General features: G+C 41.3%; 1 protein-coding gene across 1 annotated transcript; it reads left to right on the top strand.

Annotated features, from left to right (window-relative positions):
- Positions 1–10035: 10035 nt before the first annotated feature.
- On the top strand, positions 10036–13686 carry pim1 (Pim-1 proto-oncogene, serine/threonine kinase). The gene is made up of 6 exons (XM_053504566.1): positions 10036–10437; positions 10653–10759; positions 10888–10938; positions 11060–11426; positions 11986–12162; positions 12371–13686. The coding sequence occupies exons 1-6, from the start codon at positions 10356–10358 to the stop codon at positions 12538–12540; spliced, it is 954 nt and encodes a 317-aa protein (XP_053360541.1). The 5' UTR covers positions 10036–10355; the 3' UTR covers positions 12541–13686.
- The last annotated feature ends 3732 nt before the right edge of the window (positions 13687–17418 follow it).

A 17418-nucleotide genomic window follows, 5' to 3' on the forward strand; every position in this document is an offset into this window, starting at 1 on the left:
CAGTGTAGAGGAAATAGCGGCAGTGCAAGTCCCCATGGCCAATTTCCTCATGAGATAAGAGTTAGGAAAGCAAAGCGCCAGGGATTATGGCTGTGACGCATTGTCGCATAGGCGTGACGGTTAAATACTGCTTCTGCTTTCCACGGGGAAAATACTCACTCTGCCTTAATGATGAGACTCTATTACTTAAGTACACTATGGTCCTGTTCACACCTGGTAATAACATCCGGCTTGAGTGATCCAGGTATATACCAATCAGCCACAACCACTTAGGTTGTGCCACCAGGGAGGGGGGAGGTGGTGTTGTGTTGTGTTGTGTTGTCTGGCACCAGGATGTTGGCAGCAGATCTTTTGGGTGCTCTGGGCTGTGGGGTGTGTCCTCTGTGGATCGGACTTGTTTGTCTGGTGCATCCCATGGATGCTCGTTCATATTGGGATATGAATCATACTAGGGTGTTTAAAGGCCGGGTTGACAGCCTTGGGCTGTGTGCTTGTTGGGCCGTCGTGCGGCACCAGGGTTTTCTGACTTTTTTTTTGCTTTTTGCTGCTTTGGCTTTTCCGTGGGACCGGATTGGACTTGCCACCCATGATGCTGGCACCGGTTTACTGGTCTATAATTGGTGATCATTGTTGTTCTTTGGTTCACGGTGATCATTGCCAGATTTCCTACATCGAACCCACAAAAAAAGCATCTGCTTTCCTATTTGCTGTTACAGCATCGTCTTTAGCCTAACTGTTAGTGCAATGATTCTATAGTCTCCGGCTAGGGCAATGACACGACCGGTTTAGCAGTAATGCTGTATGTTAATAACTGATTTGGTTGTGGAGTTTTATTGCCACACAAATCATATGCTTGAAGAAAAGTCATGTGAATTTTATGCCTATGGCTCAAAGTTGTATCAGAGGTTTTCCACATTTTCCACATGTAGGGCGTGTGCCTTCACATGAGCACATACACACATGATGTGACATAAATACTTAAGCACATGCCACATGCCATTTCAGGGAAAATGCACCTTCACACAGACTTAATACAATAGTCTTGGGAGCATTGTCACCTCAAAGCTGTACATACATGACTGTGTGGGTTTCCACCAGGTATGGCTGTAGGTGAACTGGAAATGGTAAATTGCTTGTAAGGTATGAATGAGTGTGTGAAATGAGTGTGTAAATGTACATGAGCAGTGGGATGAACCGTTCATAGTGAAATCCAATACACACACGATAGATAGATAGATAGATAGATAGATAGATAGATAGATAGATAGATAGATAGATAGATAGATAGATAGCATTTATTTAAAATAATTAAAAGTTTTCCTTTTCGGTTTGTTTTTAAACCCGGTAATTATTTATACTCATTATCTGCTCCTGTCGGTAGCTGCTGTTTATTCAGGCTCAAATTTGACCTCAAATAAACATGACAGGGCAGCAGACAAACCACGTCCTCACACAACACCCCCCCTGCAACCACCATCACCACCACACACACTGCCCTCTGTCTCTCTTGTGTGCCCTGACCTGCCAAAAAGGAAGATTTAATCCCTTAATTTGCTGGGAGCGCTGTTAAACAAAGCTATGCTTTTAGGAGCAGCCCCCCCTAATTGAGACAAGTGATGGTCATTTCCTCCTAGAGTGTCTCGCAATGTTAGACAGGTATGTCAGCAGCTTGTGACCCCTAGCCATGCCGCCGTTCACATTAAAGCTGACCCCGCATAAACCTTAAGCTCTACGGTGGCCTTTTCCCACCAAAACCTAGACTTTGATGTCTGTTTCGAAGGTTTTTGATAATCACTCATTCTTTGAGAAATACCTTTCAGGACCAAAGTAGCTATTGGGGTAAAAGGGAAGGGTGACCTGTTGGTAAAATGACTCATTGCTGGGTTACGAGTTAATTGCGTTAAATTTAGCCCAGGATCGGCCGGTCAATAATGTTAGCAAAATTGTGAGGGGCTACTAGTGCCTGACCAGAAATGCTAGTTAACACTAAGGAAAACATCCGTCTCAGCTAAAGTCCAAGCGCATGGCTGGCGAGTTGTAAAAAAAAAAAAAAAAAAAAAACTTCCTGGACAGATCCTATGGTATCATAAACCAATAATGCTTAACCGAATTTCCATCCATACAGTGCAGCTCCATCTGGCTGTACAGTGTAAATACAGAAGGTTTCTCATTAACTTCCCCCGATAGTAATGGAGCCTTTAATTGCAGGGTTGTTGTTTTTTTTTTCTTCTTCTTCTTTTCTTCTTTTTTACTGATGCTTGCTTCTTAAGGCTTTTCTCACACCTCTCTTCCCACCATTCCTTTCAGCAATTATGTTGTTCAGGCAAGAAAAGGCTTGAGAAAATCCATTCTCATATATGTATACACACAAATACACGCACTTACACATGGTCCTGTTATTCTCAGCATTACAACCAATACAAAGGAAAAGGTCAGAGCAGCTGCGACACTGATTCCAGGCCCCTATTTTTAAATCCTGACATCATCAGCACAATTCTTCATTCCTCTCATAGTGTATTTAAAAGCAGTCCGGGCTCACAGTCCTGCAGGTTGATATAACCATGCCCTGTGACTAGTGTATTTTTGTCATTGTGATGACGTCAAGCTTGTTTAAAGTCTTTGTTCGTCCCTGCGTTGGTCATTACACATGCTTATCAACAAAGAGTGTATTTTTATTATTATTATTATTATTATTATTATTGTTATTATTATTATTGTTATTATTATTATTATTATTATTACTAGTAGTGGATCTGAAAAGTATTGAAATGGACATCAGAAAAGGAGGGGGGTTACGTCTTTTCTATTCTGGCTACAAGACGAGGGGTGGGGGGTGGAGTGTGTATTTGTTGTCTGTTAAAACAAAATGGTGGGTTTGACTGTGTTGTCATTTTCTGACTTACCTCGCCTGAGATGTATAGAGTATTAGTTAGCTTCGCTGCAAGTCCAAAAATAATTGGCTCGATTAAATGACTGCTACCCTTAAAAAAAGCATGGGTAGACACATTACAAGCTATATGAAAAATACAAATAATAATCATCATCATCATCATCATCATCAAAAGAAGCAGAGTGATGAAGATTTAATCTATTATGAATCACACAACTGACAAAGATCAACTAATTCCTAAACACTTGAATAAAGAAAGTGTCCGCTAATAACTGAAATATACAGTACTGTGCAAAACATTCAATTCAATTCAGTAGATTCTAATAAAGAAATGTTACCAAATATTTGACATTGACAGGCTGTGAGAACCCTAAAGATATGACTGAAACCCTGATTGTTTATTTAACACCCTCAGCAGCAGCCTCATTTCCCCTCTCATCTGTTCCAACCACTCAGTATTCACCGTCAATAGTATACTAATCACCGTCCTGATCATATGTCATCATCTGCATCTGTTTCTCACTGGCTCGTGCGTTAAGTTAGATGATTTATGCACAGGTCAATGTGTGGCTTAACAAAACAAAACAAAACTGCTTTTAAACTGGTTAGGTAGAGGGACAGTGAGAGCCAGAAAAGCTTGGAGAACTAGAGAACTAGAAGGCCAAATATGAAAAAATAACAGACGGCTTAAGGGTTTTTTAATGGTACTGTATGTTGTAGGCCAATTTTTACCACCAAACTGGCCGTAGTGTGAATGTTTGACACACCAACCAGGGTGGCCACAGCCTGACCTGAAAATAAAATCCAAAAACTTGCTGAAAATAAGAGCCACAAAAAGTTGTTTAGGAATTCTGGAAAACAATTCCTCGAGACTATGTGCACTACTACTGAGGGATGGCTCAAGACTTTTGAACAGGACTACATGATCCAGCTATAAATCAGTCATCAGTGGTACCACGCTATTTATTTCTGCTATTTACAAGCTGCTTAAGTCATAAAACTTCTACATTAGTTATGCTTGTTATGCTAATTCAACATCATACTCATGTTTTAACTTAATAGCATTCTTAGACCTGCGCCGATTTACATTAGCGAGTATAGAAGAATCTGATGTGTATTTGATGGATGGAGACTACAGAGCACTTTTGTATAAGCATCTGGATAAGGATGACTGCCAAATGCTGTAAATGTAAGTTTAAGTGTAGTTACACTAATAGCCTCACTATTTGTAGCAACCCTACTGAAGAAAATTGCATCATTGACAACCACTCATCGAAGGCATTTATCCTGTTATAGCAACAGAGACTAAGCTCCTGTCCATTCCTTTATTGCTCACAAATCACTTTTACAAACTTTAGAACCCTGTTTGGTCGAGAGCGTAGACCAGACTCCTGGTTATTCCTTGAGGGTAGATCATTGGGGTTTAAGACTTAATCTTTTGATCACCAGCTCACCATTAACGAGGTACTCGTTCCTCTTTGCAATGAAATAGTTCCTAAGGCAATGTGATGTCAGAAAACTGACATGGGGGTCCCCTTGTGTTTGTGTGTGAGGCGAAAGGAGGAGGAGGAGGGGAATCAGGAGGTATTTAAATTAGACCAAGGACGTGGTGTTAACTAGATTAGTGGAACGTATAAAAGACTCTTTTAGCCCAGAGCACACTATTCTAATATTCTCCAGCAAACTCATGCAGACGCTGGCAGCTGGCCTACAATGTTTTAGATAAAGCCCTGACAAGTGAAAAGAACTAGTGTGAAAAGGAGGAGAACATTCCTGAAACACCAAGTAATCCCTCAAAGTTACAGCAGACCGACCGAATGTTTGGGTTTGTTGGAGATGGCTAGGTCAGTGTGCTCTGGATTTAAGGGGAGGTTCTTGTGTCCTCGCCTCCCGTCTATCTATCCACCTGTTCCAATATCCAGCGGAGGGGTGAAACAGCTGTGGAGGAGATTACTCATGGTGCTTGATTGATGGGCAGGCAAGTGTTGCCTTACCGGCAAGTGGTGAAGCAATCTACTGGCACACCAGAAGGGTCACACCTCACTGTCACTGTCATCCTCAGGTGCCAAAATGGGGTTAGGGTGTTAAAAGCGGTGTGTTTATTACAGGGTGCACCAGAGGGGAATGTCGTAACTGACTTTTTCCTTGTGAACTTTGCGGAGTGAAATGTCAACGATTCCTTTAAGGTGAAGAATGGAAAGGTGGAGTTGGACGTGAGAGTTAAAATATAACCTGTATATAACGGACAGTAAGCGTGTGATCTATTATACTGTAAACAATTGCTGTGATTTTCGTAGCAGGAATTTACAATAAGTTGTAGGTACAAAAATTGTGATGCATTCAGTTATGTTTTAGTGATTGCAAGAATAAAGAACTGTTTTAGCTTCATTTGCATTGAACATAATTTCAGACATCATGGTAGAAGATGCAATAAAATATCCTTAATTATCCAAGATTAATGTCTGTATTGTGGTAAGCTGTGTAACATTGGACTCATTGATCATCTTAACCATACATTTTTTTTATTTGAACATAGCAAGATTTTATACAGCTTAAGTATAGTTATTATTTGCATAACTACTACTAGTTTAGGATTAAATTATTTAATTAATTCATTTGTTTGCTTGCTTGCTTGCTGCAGCTTTGTTGAAACCTAATTGCCATTTTTTCTTTTACAATGTAGCCATATTTAAAAATTAGTGTGACCCTCGTGAAATTTATTTCTAGGTGACTGTGGTTTTACTATGATGCAGTATAGTTTTATTATATTCATTTATGATAACTATGGATAAAATATATCAAACTAGGTGCACAAAGCTAGTTTTATTGTTATGTTTTATGCTAATTATGTTCATTACATATTCAACCATAAAACTACTTTGAAAGTACTCCTGTGTATTATGACCAGGTGTTAAATAAAGGGGAAGGGGATCCCAAAGGAACGCAGCTCCACCATGTTTATATGAGCAGCACATGGAACTCCGTTACTCTTCTTTAATGAAAATGTAAATCATAGCATGCCGTTATAAGAGTAGCGGCGTAATAATTTTTCATAATGATTACAACACTGTAAAGAAAAACTAACAACTTTATTTTTTTCAGTCAAGAACCTTTGTTTTCCATGGCAGCTCCTTAAATGATAATATCCATTGAATGTCTTCCTATACTTCCTGTAAGTCACAATATAACTCTATGGTGTGTAAGGAATAATGCATTATTAATTTATTTTATAGTGTAATACATTTAATGATGTACAACGTCCATAAAACAAGTTAGCTCATATTATCACTTACATCATAGATAGCTTATTATTTTAGTAAAAACTGAAAACTCTGTCGTTATGATTTTCCCATGGTGCGTTAGTTAGTATCAGTCTGTTATTTGCAGAACTACTACCACAGGTGCTATTATGTAAAATTAATGAATCATATTCTAATCATATTAGCAATCATATTCAGGAATTGTTGTGGAATTGTGTGGTAAAGTGTACATTTATAACATATATCATTTAACCATAAAAATAACATGATTCATGATATGGAAACTATTTTAATAACTTTATTGTAATTGGTATCTCGTAAAAAAACCACGGTCAGTCTCTATAAACACAGAGTTACGTCACGTTGTTTTCATACCATGTTGCATTTTGGGAAGGCACCGCCATTTCTTGTGGTAATGTTGATCGGTTGCTATGGTGATTTCCGACACAAATACACTGAGACGGATTCGAGGGCGGCTTTTTGTTATATTTGTGACTAAGAGTTTTCTGAAGAAGAGATGGAGAATGAGAAAGCTAAAGAAAAGAGACCATGCTGGGAGATGTTAAATGAAACTTTTAGAGATCAATAACATCTTTCTGTATAACCTGGTAGCTAAAGAGTAGATGAAAGACCCCTATGCACTATTCGTTTCATATAATCTGACGTTTTTAATTTTCTGTTGTTTTTTTTTTGTTGGAATAAGCACATACACTTTACCAAAGTTTTACCACTACTACTAAGTCATGAACAATTCTGCCGGGGTTGAAGATCTACTCATCAACAAGTCGTACTTCCTAAGATAAGGTGGCACTTATAGTGCCGTACAAAAACATAAAATCTCTGGAATATTTAGAGAAAAGAAAAAGCCTACTGAGTCACAGTCTAGGCAGTGTGTAAGGTGATGGGGGAGCTTCTTGGTGTGTGAGCCAGGTCTGGTTACTGGTCGTTAAAGGTGAGAATGTACTATTGACAGGTTGGCTATTGTGATGCTAACAATTTAGCCTAATTAACCAGCCAGCAGCCAGAATGGCAAGGCTGCACGCAAAGTGAGAGTGCATAATGTAACATCCTAATGAAAAGACACATTTGTAATTTGGCGTCATTTTAGCTTACCGAAATTGAGCTACTCAACACCTTCCAACACACAGATAATGTCTCATCCACCAAAAATAGCACCGACACGAAAATGACATGTTGTGTGACATCAACTCCGCAAGCTCTATAATGACAGTACGAACTGGTCAGTTTGCCAGCCTAGTCACGATAATTTATTTATTTGTTTTTTTTACGTAATGCATCCAGTATGTGGGTTAAAAGAGACGCAAATTCATGGAGCGTGAGCTAATTCATTCTCGGTTCGTTACGAGGTAGAACGAAAACATCTTGCCTTTCTAGAGCAAAGGTGTGATTCGCGGTCAGAGTTCCTCTGACTTCATAAGGGTCACTGAGACTTTCCTGGCAGTGAAACGAGTATGTGTGGTCAGTGTCTAACACCCGGTTAAAGTGTCATCGTTATCCTCCGAGGAGCATGGCTCAGAGATAACGCTACCTATCAGATGAACCAAGGCAACGTGTGCCTGTCATTCTCTCTCTCTCCCTCCCTCCCTCCCTTCCTCTATCTATCCCTCTGCTGAACGAGCACCCACAGATCTCCCGAATTCAGCATTCCTTTCATACTTTCTCTCCTCACACAAGATTCCCACTGTGTCTCTATTTTAAATGTATTCAGGTTTATCCCTCCCATGATAGGGATAAACCAGCCTCTTCTATATAGCACTTTATGTCTTGTTAATATTTATTAGATGGCTACTCTTTAGACAGGAAGAACATCAATAAATGCAGATATGGATGTCTTTACAGAACCTCGGCCACCGGCACTTTGGTTTAGGAAGCGAAGCCGGTCCATTTGAATGATCATAACATCATAAAAAATATCACACTCCCCTCGTGTCTTTGTGTGTGTATGAGCGGAGGCTGTACGTATGCCCGTCTGCCACGCTGCTCAGTCATCGATCATCACCCAGCAGAGTGAGTCAGTTCTGCCGAACTGAACAAAAACAGGATGCTGAGTGAGTTCCAAAAACAGGTCATTACTCAGCAACGCAAAAGCCCAAGCTTGTTATGAATCATTCAGATTTGTCTTTTTGATCAGAATCATTCGGCTAAGCAAACTGAAGGCGAAGAGAGAGAGAGTGAATTCAAAGCAGAGAGACAAGCTGCGTGGCATTGCAGTTAGTCTGCTGCATTATTAGAGCGTGGGCTAATTGCACAAAGCAAGTTTGAGAGAAGTAATTTAAGCTATTTTTAGGTAAAGAATAGGCTACTACAGAATTTAGAGGAGGACATAAAGAGAGCAAGAGGGAGAGGAGGGGGATGAGGGTGGAAGTATAGACAAGAGTAGAGAAGGGGAGAGAGGGAAAGAGGGGACAGGGTGGGGATAGACATTGAGAAAGGGAGGGGGTAAAAACGTGGAGAGTGAGAGGGCATCGAGTGCATTTACCATTCAACCAGTGCTATGGCGGGAAAGTGCAGGAGCAGGCTGGGGGGTTGGGGGTAAATGGGAGTCTTTTATCTCGAGTTTCCCACATCCTGCTGCCGAGTCTGAACGCGGCCACCCAATTTGAAAGAATGCCTGGTATGCGCCCATCTTCCTCGGCGCTCCGGTGGTGTGACTGCCATTGTTCGCTGTCTAAATAAAGCTGGAGGGACATGGACAGGGAAGGGACTTTCAAAGCAAAGATTTGAGATTAATGAGGTTTTGTTTTTCTTTGTAGATCTTCATAAACGCACACACCCACACCCAACCACCCTCATCTAACAGTTAAAAAAAAGTCAACAATAACAACAACAGGAGAGTCATCAGAAGACAGGACTGTGAGTCAAGTCTGATGTCTGCAATGATGCAGGCAGCAACAAGGGCTCAGACTTTTTATCCATATGTTGTCATTGCCTCACATGCTGTATGACTAGTAAGCTGTACATTATTGTAACAGCTTAGGATATTTTAAAATTGTGTAATGTATGGTAAATGTAATTCGAGGGCATCAATGTGTGTGTGTGTGTATATGTGTGTGTGTACATACTGTATGTATATACAGTAAATGTATTTGCACAGTTCGTTCCATCACAGGCTTGTCACAGACGTTCTGCACAGATGTAACAGTAGGCAGTGTCATCATCAACGTTTATGTCACACTGTAAGCGTGTCACAGGCGTTCCTCACCGAACGTTTGAGTGCTGCTAAAACAACAGACTGCAATAGGCAGAAGTAAGGGTTGTAAACCTATATTTAATCTTTCTGGATAAAACTGAGCTTACCTTAACAGATATTATTTAAATGATTAAAAGCTTTAAAGTGATACAAATAAAGATTGATGCTAGATAAATAGATAGAACTAAATTTCTTATCTCTTTCTTTCTAGTTCTCTATAATTAGTAGTCTGTATGTTCTTAATCGTGCGAGATGCTAATTAAATTCTAGTATAATATAAAATCTTTTTAAGCCTCATCTGTAGTTTATAAAAGAAAACAAAAGCATTTAGCAGTTCTTACTTTTGTCCTCACAGATTAAACTCTATAACTTTGACCCAGTAGATAAAACTTTGTTGATGCCATCACTCTTTTGTTTTGGGAGGGGGGGGGTGGTGGCACAAAGTTTTGTCTCTTGTCTCCGCCTGACCACGAGGTGAACGCGTTTTGGCGCGTTTTGATTCCCGCCACGTCGTCTCGCCGGCCTACGTTTTTTCGTTTATTTTCATATTTGATTGACGTGAGCGTACAATGGGGAACCTTGTACTTATTGGTCGAGCGGCGCCGGTGGGCGGAGCCACGCGTGACGCCAAGCCTACGCTCGCTACTATGTGTATAAAGAGACTCGCGCCCCGCCCTTACGCTTTCAGAAAGCCGGGTTTGTGTGTCTGTCTGTCGCCGCGAAGAGAGTACACAGGCACGGTTATATTATTATATTAAATTCCTTTAATACAAATAGCTTGTTTATTTTATATTCAGTTTCAGGTTTTATATCCGAGCCATAAATCTCCTTTATTTTTTAAAACCGGCTTTTTATTTCGACCACCTCCGACAACAGCGTGGAATTCCTACTCCTACTCCGGCGGCGTCCATTCCTAATCTCCGGTGGAGGATCCTCACGATTGTTTTGTGGAATATTTTTTCTGTGACTATTTACCTTTCTACGGATTTCTACAATGCTCCTGTCCAAGCTGAACACGTTCGCGCACATTTCAGCCGTCGACATGCCTGCGAAGATCCAGCTCCAAGTGCACCAAGGTTAGAGGACGCGTTGTGTTGTGGTTCTCAATCTCTGTCTCTCCCCCCTTATGGCGCGCGAGCCATTGCGGACATTATGATGATTAGCATTTAAGCTAAAGACGAGGGGTGGAAAGGAAAAAAAACGTGGATGTGACTGATTGTTTTACACTATATGGCTATACACGATTTTTGCCTCTCTTTTAAATGAGATATGTTGCTGTTTGTGATTTCAGTGAAGGAGAAGGAGCCGTTTGAGAAGGTTTATCAGGTCGGCTCTGTGTTGGGAAGCGGCGGGTTCGGGACCGTGTACGCCGGCCTGCGGATAGCTGACGGAGCCCCGGTACGTACGGTTCTGATTTATTAGTCACTTTATATGTGTAGTGTTATAATATAAAATAAGAATAAAAAAAAAACATATGTCGTTTAAACTTTAACGGCTAACCTGTAACGGTTTGTTTTTAAATTCAGGTTGCTATCAAGCATGTTGCTAAGGAGCGCGTGACCGAATGGGGAGAACTGGTGAGTCATAATAATAATAATGCAATTTTTAAAAAATATATTTCATAAATAATGAAAATACTTGTCGTTGTGTTTTTTTTTTTTGTTGTTAACGTTAATATGTTATTCTATTAAATTACAGCCCAACGGAGCGCGCGTGCCCATGGAGATCGTCCTGCTGAAAAAAGTGGGCACCGGCTTTCGCGGCGTGATCAAGATGCTAGACTGGTACGAGCGCCCTGACGCCTTCATCATCGTCATGGAGCGTCCGGAAGCCGTGAAGGACCTGTTCGACTTCATCACGGAGAAAGGCGCGCTGCCCGAGGAGCTCGCGCGCGGCTTTTTCCGCCAGGTGCTCGAGGCAGTGCGTCACTGCCACTCGAGCGGCGTCGTGCACCGCGACATCAAGGACGAGAACATTCTGATCGACCTGCGCACCGGCGAGCTCAAACTCATCGACTTCGGCTCGGGAGCGCTGCTCAAGGACACCGTGTACACCGACTTCGACGGTAAGAGCATTGTTTTAATGCAACGCACATTTTTATTAAATGTGTGTGTGCATCTTGGAGAGAGAAGTGGGGGGGGGGTAAGTATGCATGAGGCCATGGTGACCTTCAGCTCTTGAACAGGATTCAGCACGAGGAGGTCAGACGCTGCGAAGTCACGTTTTTTTCCAGTCATAAATACACCGAGTCTAGTTGTATTATGTTCATAGTACCCAGCGCCCCCTTTTGGCGACACGCGGCGTCGCTACAACTCAAAGTTTGTAAACACAAGTCACGTGGCAACCGGTTTTCCCGCCCCGCCTCGTGCACACGGCACGTGACTGCGTAGGTTCACCTGGCTTCGCGTGCAGTAGTAATGTTTTGTAAACACAGCCGCCTAAGCACACTTCCTGCTCTGAGCCCCACCTCTCCCTTTTTTTTTTTTTTTTTACTATTATTAGTGTTTGCTCTTTGCAAACAAAACAGAAGGGTGAACATGCCTCTTGCATCGAACTAACCCAAATGTAATTGTTTGAGTTAGAGATTAAATAAATTTTTTGTTTCTTCTCTTTCTCACATGCAGGTACACGTGTGTACAGCCCTCCAGAATGGATCAAATACCACCGGTACCACGGAAGGTCAGCGACTGTTTGGTCTCTGGGAATTCTCCTGTATGACATGGTGTGTGGAGACATCCCATTTGAGCAGGATGAAGAAATCGTGCGAGGTCAAGTGCTCTTTAGGCGTCGCATCTCAGCTGGTAAGGCTCACGGATTAAGATTTTATTTATTTATTAATTTTTGTATTCTACTTGGGATTAAGCATTAAATTTAATTCTTGAAACATGTATGATAAGACAGTGCAATAGACTACAAGTAATTAAAAGCTATAAAACCAGACATAATGTGACTTTTGGTATATATCATACAAGTCACTCACGCTTTTTTTCCCCCCTCCCCTCTTTGCAGAATGCCAGCAGCTCATCAAATGGTGTTTGTCTCTGCGTCCTGCCGAGCGTCCATCTTTCGAGGACATTATCAACCACCCCTGGATGCAGAGCACATCAACGCCCCCTACAGACACCACAGAGATCCGGCTGCACAGTTTGAGCCACGAGGCAGTCACAGTGTGCAAGTGACTCAGTACCCAGTGACTCAACACTACATCACCCAGCTGAGAGCCAATGGCCACCCTCTGAACTAAGCAGCGCAGGAAACGAACGTTGAAAAATGTTTGTTTTAATTTGGTTTAAACAAAAGGCAGCTGTTTATGGGTGAGCCGGGGAGGTTCGGGATGTTCGACATCTCGCTCCTGAAAACAGAGTCCGGCCCAGGAAGGGCAACCCGCCGCGTAAGGTGCGACCTTTGCAAACTTGAAGCGGTTCGTGCGATGCTGGAGTAAAGGCATGCCTGTGAACGGACTGAGAGAACCCTCCACAGTGGAGGATACAAGCTCTCATTTAGTGCCTTGTGTGTGTGAGTGTCGGAAATATATACTTGAATTGAGTAATAGCCACTGTACCACTGCTCCTTATCCAGATGTCACAATTTTCTTGCTTCCATCTCATCTGCGCTACGCAGAGAGTTACCAAAATGACCTCAAATAACCTGTGCAGAATGACCGTCCTACACCTCTGTACCTCTTACTATTTCTCTCTTGCTCGCTGTCACTCTCTCTCATATATCCTGACTCAGTAACTCTCAACACAACTACCACTTGTCAATATAGACGCACACAGCAATGCAACTACAACATGAGAACTACATTTTTCTTTTGTCAATACTGTAAATATTTAATGGTCTTATGACTCTAAATTCCAAGACAAGGCCTGTGTAGGTAATATTTATTTGAATGTTTTTCTTGAAAAAACGAAATCTAAGTGGAATTATTTATTTATTTATAGAAAAACAGTTTTTGTTTGACATTTGTCATTCCACACTGAAGGGTCCACCACCTATTTAAATTTATTTTACTGTATTTAAGAGCTGTTTTAAGCAGACTTGTACATAATGTAAATATACTTTACAAGCACTTCCATTGTCTGATGCAAGGAGTACTGAAAAGTCTACTGATTTTTTTATTTTTTTTTCTTTCTTTTTAATTTAATTGTCTGCTGTGCATCCTTAGACGAATGTCATTGTGTATTGCAAACGTCTACATGTTCAGAGTTTCACCTCTAGTTGCATGACTGCAGCTTGGATTTTTATTTGATTTAGTGATTGTAAATTGTTTAGGGAGTTATTTTTTTACACAAGTTTCAATAAATATTTTTTTAAATGCTGAATGTGGTTGTCATGAACTTCTTTAAGGTTTTTGCCAAATCATAATTCAAATCAAGAGTGTTGTGTATAATGGGAGATGTAGAAAGTGAGCAGTAAGTATGCAGTACTTTTTACCTAAATAAAAAAAAAAATCTAGAGAACTGAAGGTAATACTGTAGGATGAAGAATTGCCAGGAGCACAGCTGTCAACATTAATAGGGTTCCTAGCACAGTTAACAGGAAAAAAATCCTTGCAGGAAGAAGGTCGGGGGGAGGGGGGGGGGGAATTCTATTACAAAATCCCTAAACACCATTGGGGTCTCCATGTGCGCTGCGTAAATGTTAAAAAGCATGTTCTGCCCTCCACTTTCATCCATCATCTTAGCCAGTCGTGGCTCAGTGTGTTCAGGCTCTTGGTTGTGGATCAGAGGATAGGCGGTTTGAGCCCCAGCTCCGCCAGGTTGTCGCTGTTGGGCCCTTGAGCCCTTAACCCTGCCTGCTCCAGGGGGGCCGTAAAATGGCTGATCCTGCGCTCTGACCCCTGCCTACTAACAAGAAGCTGGGATATGCGAAGAATAAAGAATTTCCCTGTGTAGTAATGTATGTGTGACGAATAAAGGCTGAACTTGAACTTAAATTTAATGGTTTATGAAATGGAGGTTAAAGCAAAAATAATTACCAGAAACATGTTTTCTTTTTTTACTGGACATCCTGCATTTTTTTTCCCTTGAGTCATTAAAAAAAAATCAGCGCTCCGTTTTCACTTGGGTCATAAGGGATCCAAAGACTGACACCCTTAGATCACGTTACAAAAACTGCACTGACAAAATGCAGCCTTGACCAGCCTTTTGATCACATTGCTCACCTCTGATCCAGAGTATAATATTTTCAAAAAATTTCAACAAGGGGAACCTCTGGATCAGAGATGAGTGATGAAATCATCGATTTCTGTATCGATGGGTAGGTCAAGGGGAAGGCTGGTCAAGGCTGCATTTGGCAATTTTTGGGTCACAATGTGTACAGAACCTTTTAACCTTGCATGTTTGTGATAGTGGGTAGCACTGTCACCTCGTCGCCCCAGGACCTCGGGTTCGATCCTGGTTTCCTTGTGCGAGTGGAGTTTATGTGCATGTTCTCTATGCGGGAGTTCTGTGCTTTCTGTAAGTTATTTAAGTGTACTTTGCTTGTGTAATAATATGAGGGATGTTGGAGTCAAACTGGGACTCGTGATGAAGAGCCTAGTCCTTAAAAATCAATGGATAACTTGACACCAGCTTGTGGGAAATGTACATGTCATAGGGTTACGAAAACCTCCAGTGAGTGGCAGCTCTGAATTTCTGTTCAAGGCTGTGATCAAAGGAGAATGAGCAGTCTGGTTCAAGCTAAACCAAATTAGCCACTCTTTACAACAGAGGTGAGCAGAAAAGCATTTCAGACTAGGACACTATCCAGGTGCAAGGAATGTATACTATTTGGCCAAACCTGCAATGACATGGTATACAAATACCTATGCTTCAATATAGGGTTGGTCCCACTTTTGCAGCTATAACAGCTTCCATTCTTCTTGGAAGGCTGTCCACAGGATTTTAAAGTGTTTCTGTGCCCATTCACTCTGTAGAGCATTCAGAAGGTCAGGCACTGATATTGGACAAGATGTTCTCCGTTCCAGTTCATCCCAAAGGTGCTCGATGGGATTGAGGTCAGGGCTCTGTGTTAGGGCCAGTCAAGTTCTTCCACACCAAACTCATCAAAACATGACTTTATAGTCTTTGCTTTGTGCACTGAGATGCAGTCATGTTGGAATAGAAAAGGGTCTTCCCCTTGTTAACACAAAGTTGGAAGCATAGCATTGTTCAAGATAGCTTGGACAATGCTGAAGCATTAAGATTGCCCTTTTCTGGGGATAAGAGTTCTGATTAATTGAAACGCCTATATTTAATAATAAACAGGTTTGGCCAAATACCTTTTCCCCATTTAGTGTTTTTCTAAATTAGACACTGATCAATCTTAGAACATCATGGATCATCATTTAAATTTCCAAAGATTGGGATGTAGGAGCTCCTGGATAAGAGCCCAGGCGGTCACGTGGGGAACACGACCAAACTCAACAAACTCCACGTGAATTTAAACAACACTTTGCACTCGTGAAAGCTCCCCAAGTGAATCCCGGCTCTCAGCATGAACTGTCTTGCAGCATTTATGCAACAGCCATGATTCAGCATTCTGTTCACACTCTCGTGGATCAGAGGCATGCACCCCCACCTCACGGCTGTTCAACCTGTTTTGTCGAAAGCTGAGGACCAAAACGCTTGACGTGTCAGTTAATGGGACATGTTCCCACATCAATACCAATAAATCAAAACCATCAAGCAACGATCTGTTTAACATTAAAATGAGAAGAATTACAAATACCAGCAAATCCAGGAGCAGCTTAAAGAAAGTGTGTAGGCTGAGTTGCTGAGACAAAGCACAGTTTCCGTCTGCTTTTCCTTTTCTGTTATGGCAAATGCAATTTTCACGATACATCCTTGGTGATTCTTTGTATTATCTTGGATTATACAGCAGACAATAACAAAAACAATATCCCTAAGACAAAACAACAACAACCATAAAACCCATGTAGGAACCTAGACACTGTCTTTCCCACAGGATTTTGTAAAAGACGAAAAAGAAAAAGTTTGGACCACATACATAATCTCTGTCCAACAGGAAGTGACGAAATGTGCCAATCATCATATCCTGTACTCTGCACTCCTTACAGATCCAAGTTTCATCTTGCACCTTAAACTAAAATTATTTTTTAACCTCACTACTATATTTAATTACAACTAAAAGCTGTGATTTTCATAGGGGTAAATATGTAACGTGCGCGTTCGAGTCAAACTGGGACTTTTGATTCCGCAGAACAATTATGCACATTATGAGAGTAAACACTACCTTTATTTCTCTATTTAATCCCCCGCTATGCCCCACTTCACCTCTTAAACACTGGCCTCCCAGGAACCCCTTTAGTAGCGCAAACATGTGGAAATGGCTTGGAGCATGGTCAGTGATGTATGGGGGTTGTGGCAATAACCCAGCTGAGTTCCTGTTACGTGCAAGTGGTGCAGTGGGCAGTATGAGGTTGTGCATTACATTGCAAAACCAAAACACTTTTAATGATTTTTAATTATGAGTGTTCCACTTTATAGGAATGGCTGCTGTGGGCTTCTTGGCCAGGATCATGTCATTCACAGACTTACGGCCTTCTTTAAAAAGCTTGCATCATTTGAAGATTTTACCGCGGATAAGAGTCTCATCACTGTACTGTGCTTGAAATCTCGAGCAAATTCATCACAACTCCCGGTTTGACTTGAGCACCCATGGCGCATTCTATCTATACAAGTGCAATTAGATATCATTCTTTTGCCAAACCTCTTTCTGTCTTATGATGTTGATGTTGGAGTTCATAGTTATCATGTGTTACTTAAGAGAAAGAGTGAGGAGAAAATTCAACGTACACAACAGTAGAGTCCAGGTCTCAGGAGGTTAAGCATTGTGCTGCTGCTACATGATCGGTAGCTTTGAATTTGAGGTGTGAGCGAGTCAGAGTTTGACTTTTGAATGCTTGAATTGGTTGAACTTTGAGCATGTTTTAACTTTTATTTTTTTTTTTTGTAATCCTGACCCACACCCCAGATCCTAGTAGTAGCATGGTTTATGATTTCCGCAATATATCACTGAAAATCATTAACACTGCACTTACGCACACACAG

This window comes from Clarias gariepinus, chromosome 9, assembly GCF_024256425.1.
Source record: "Clarias gariepinus isolate MV-2021 ecotype Netherlands chromosome 9, CGAR_prim_01v2, whole genome shotgun sequence".
Lineage (NCBI taxonomy): Eukaryota > Metazoa > Chordata > Actinopteri > Siluriformes > Clariidae > Clarias > Clarias gariepinus.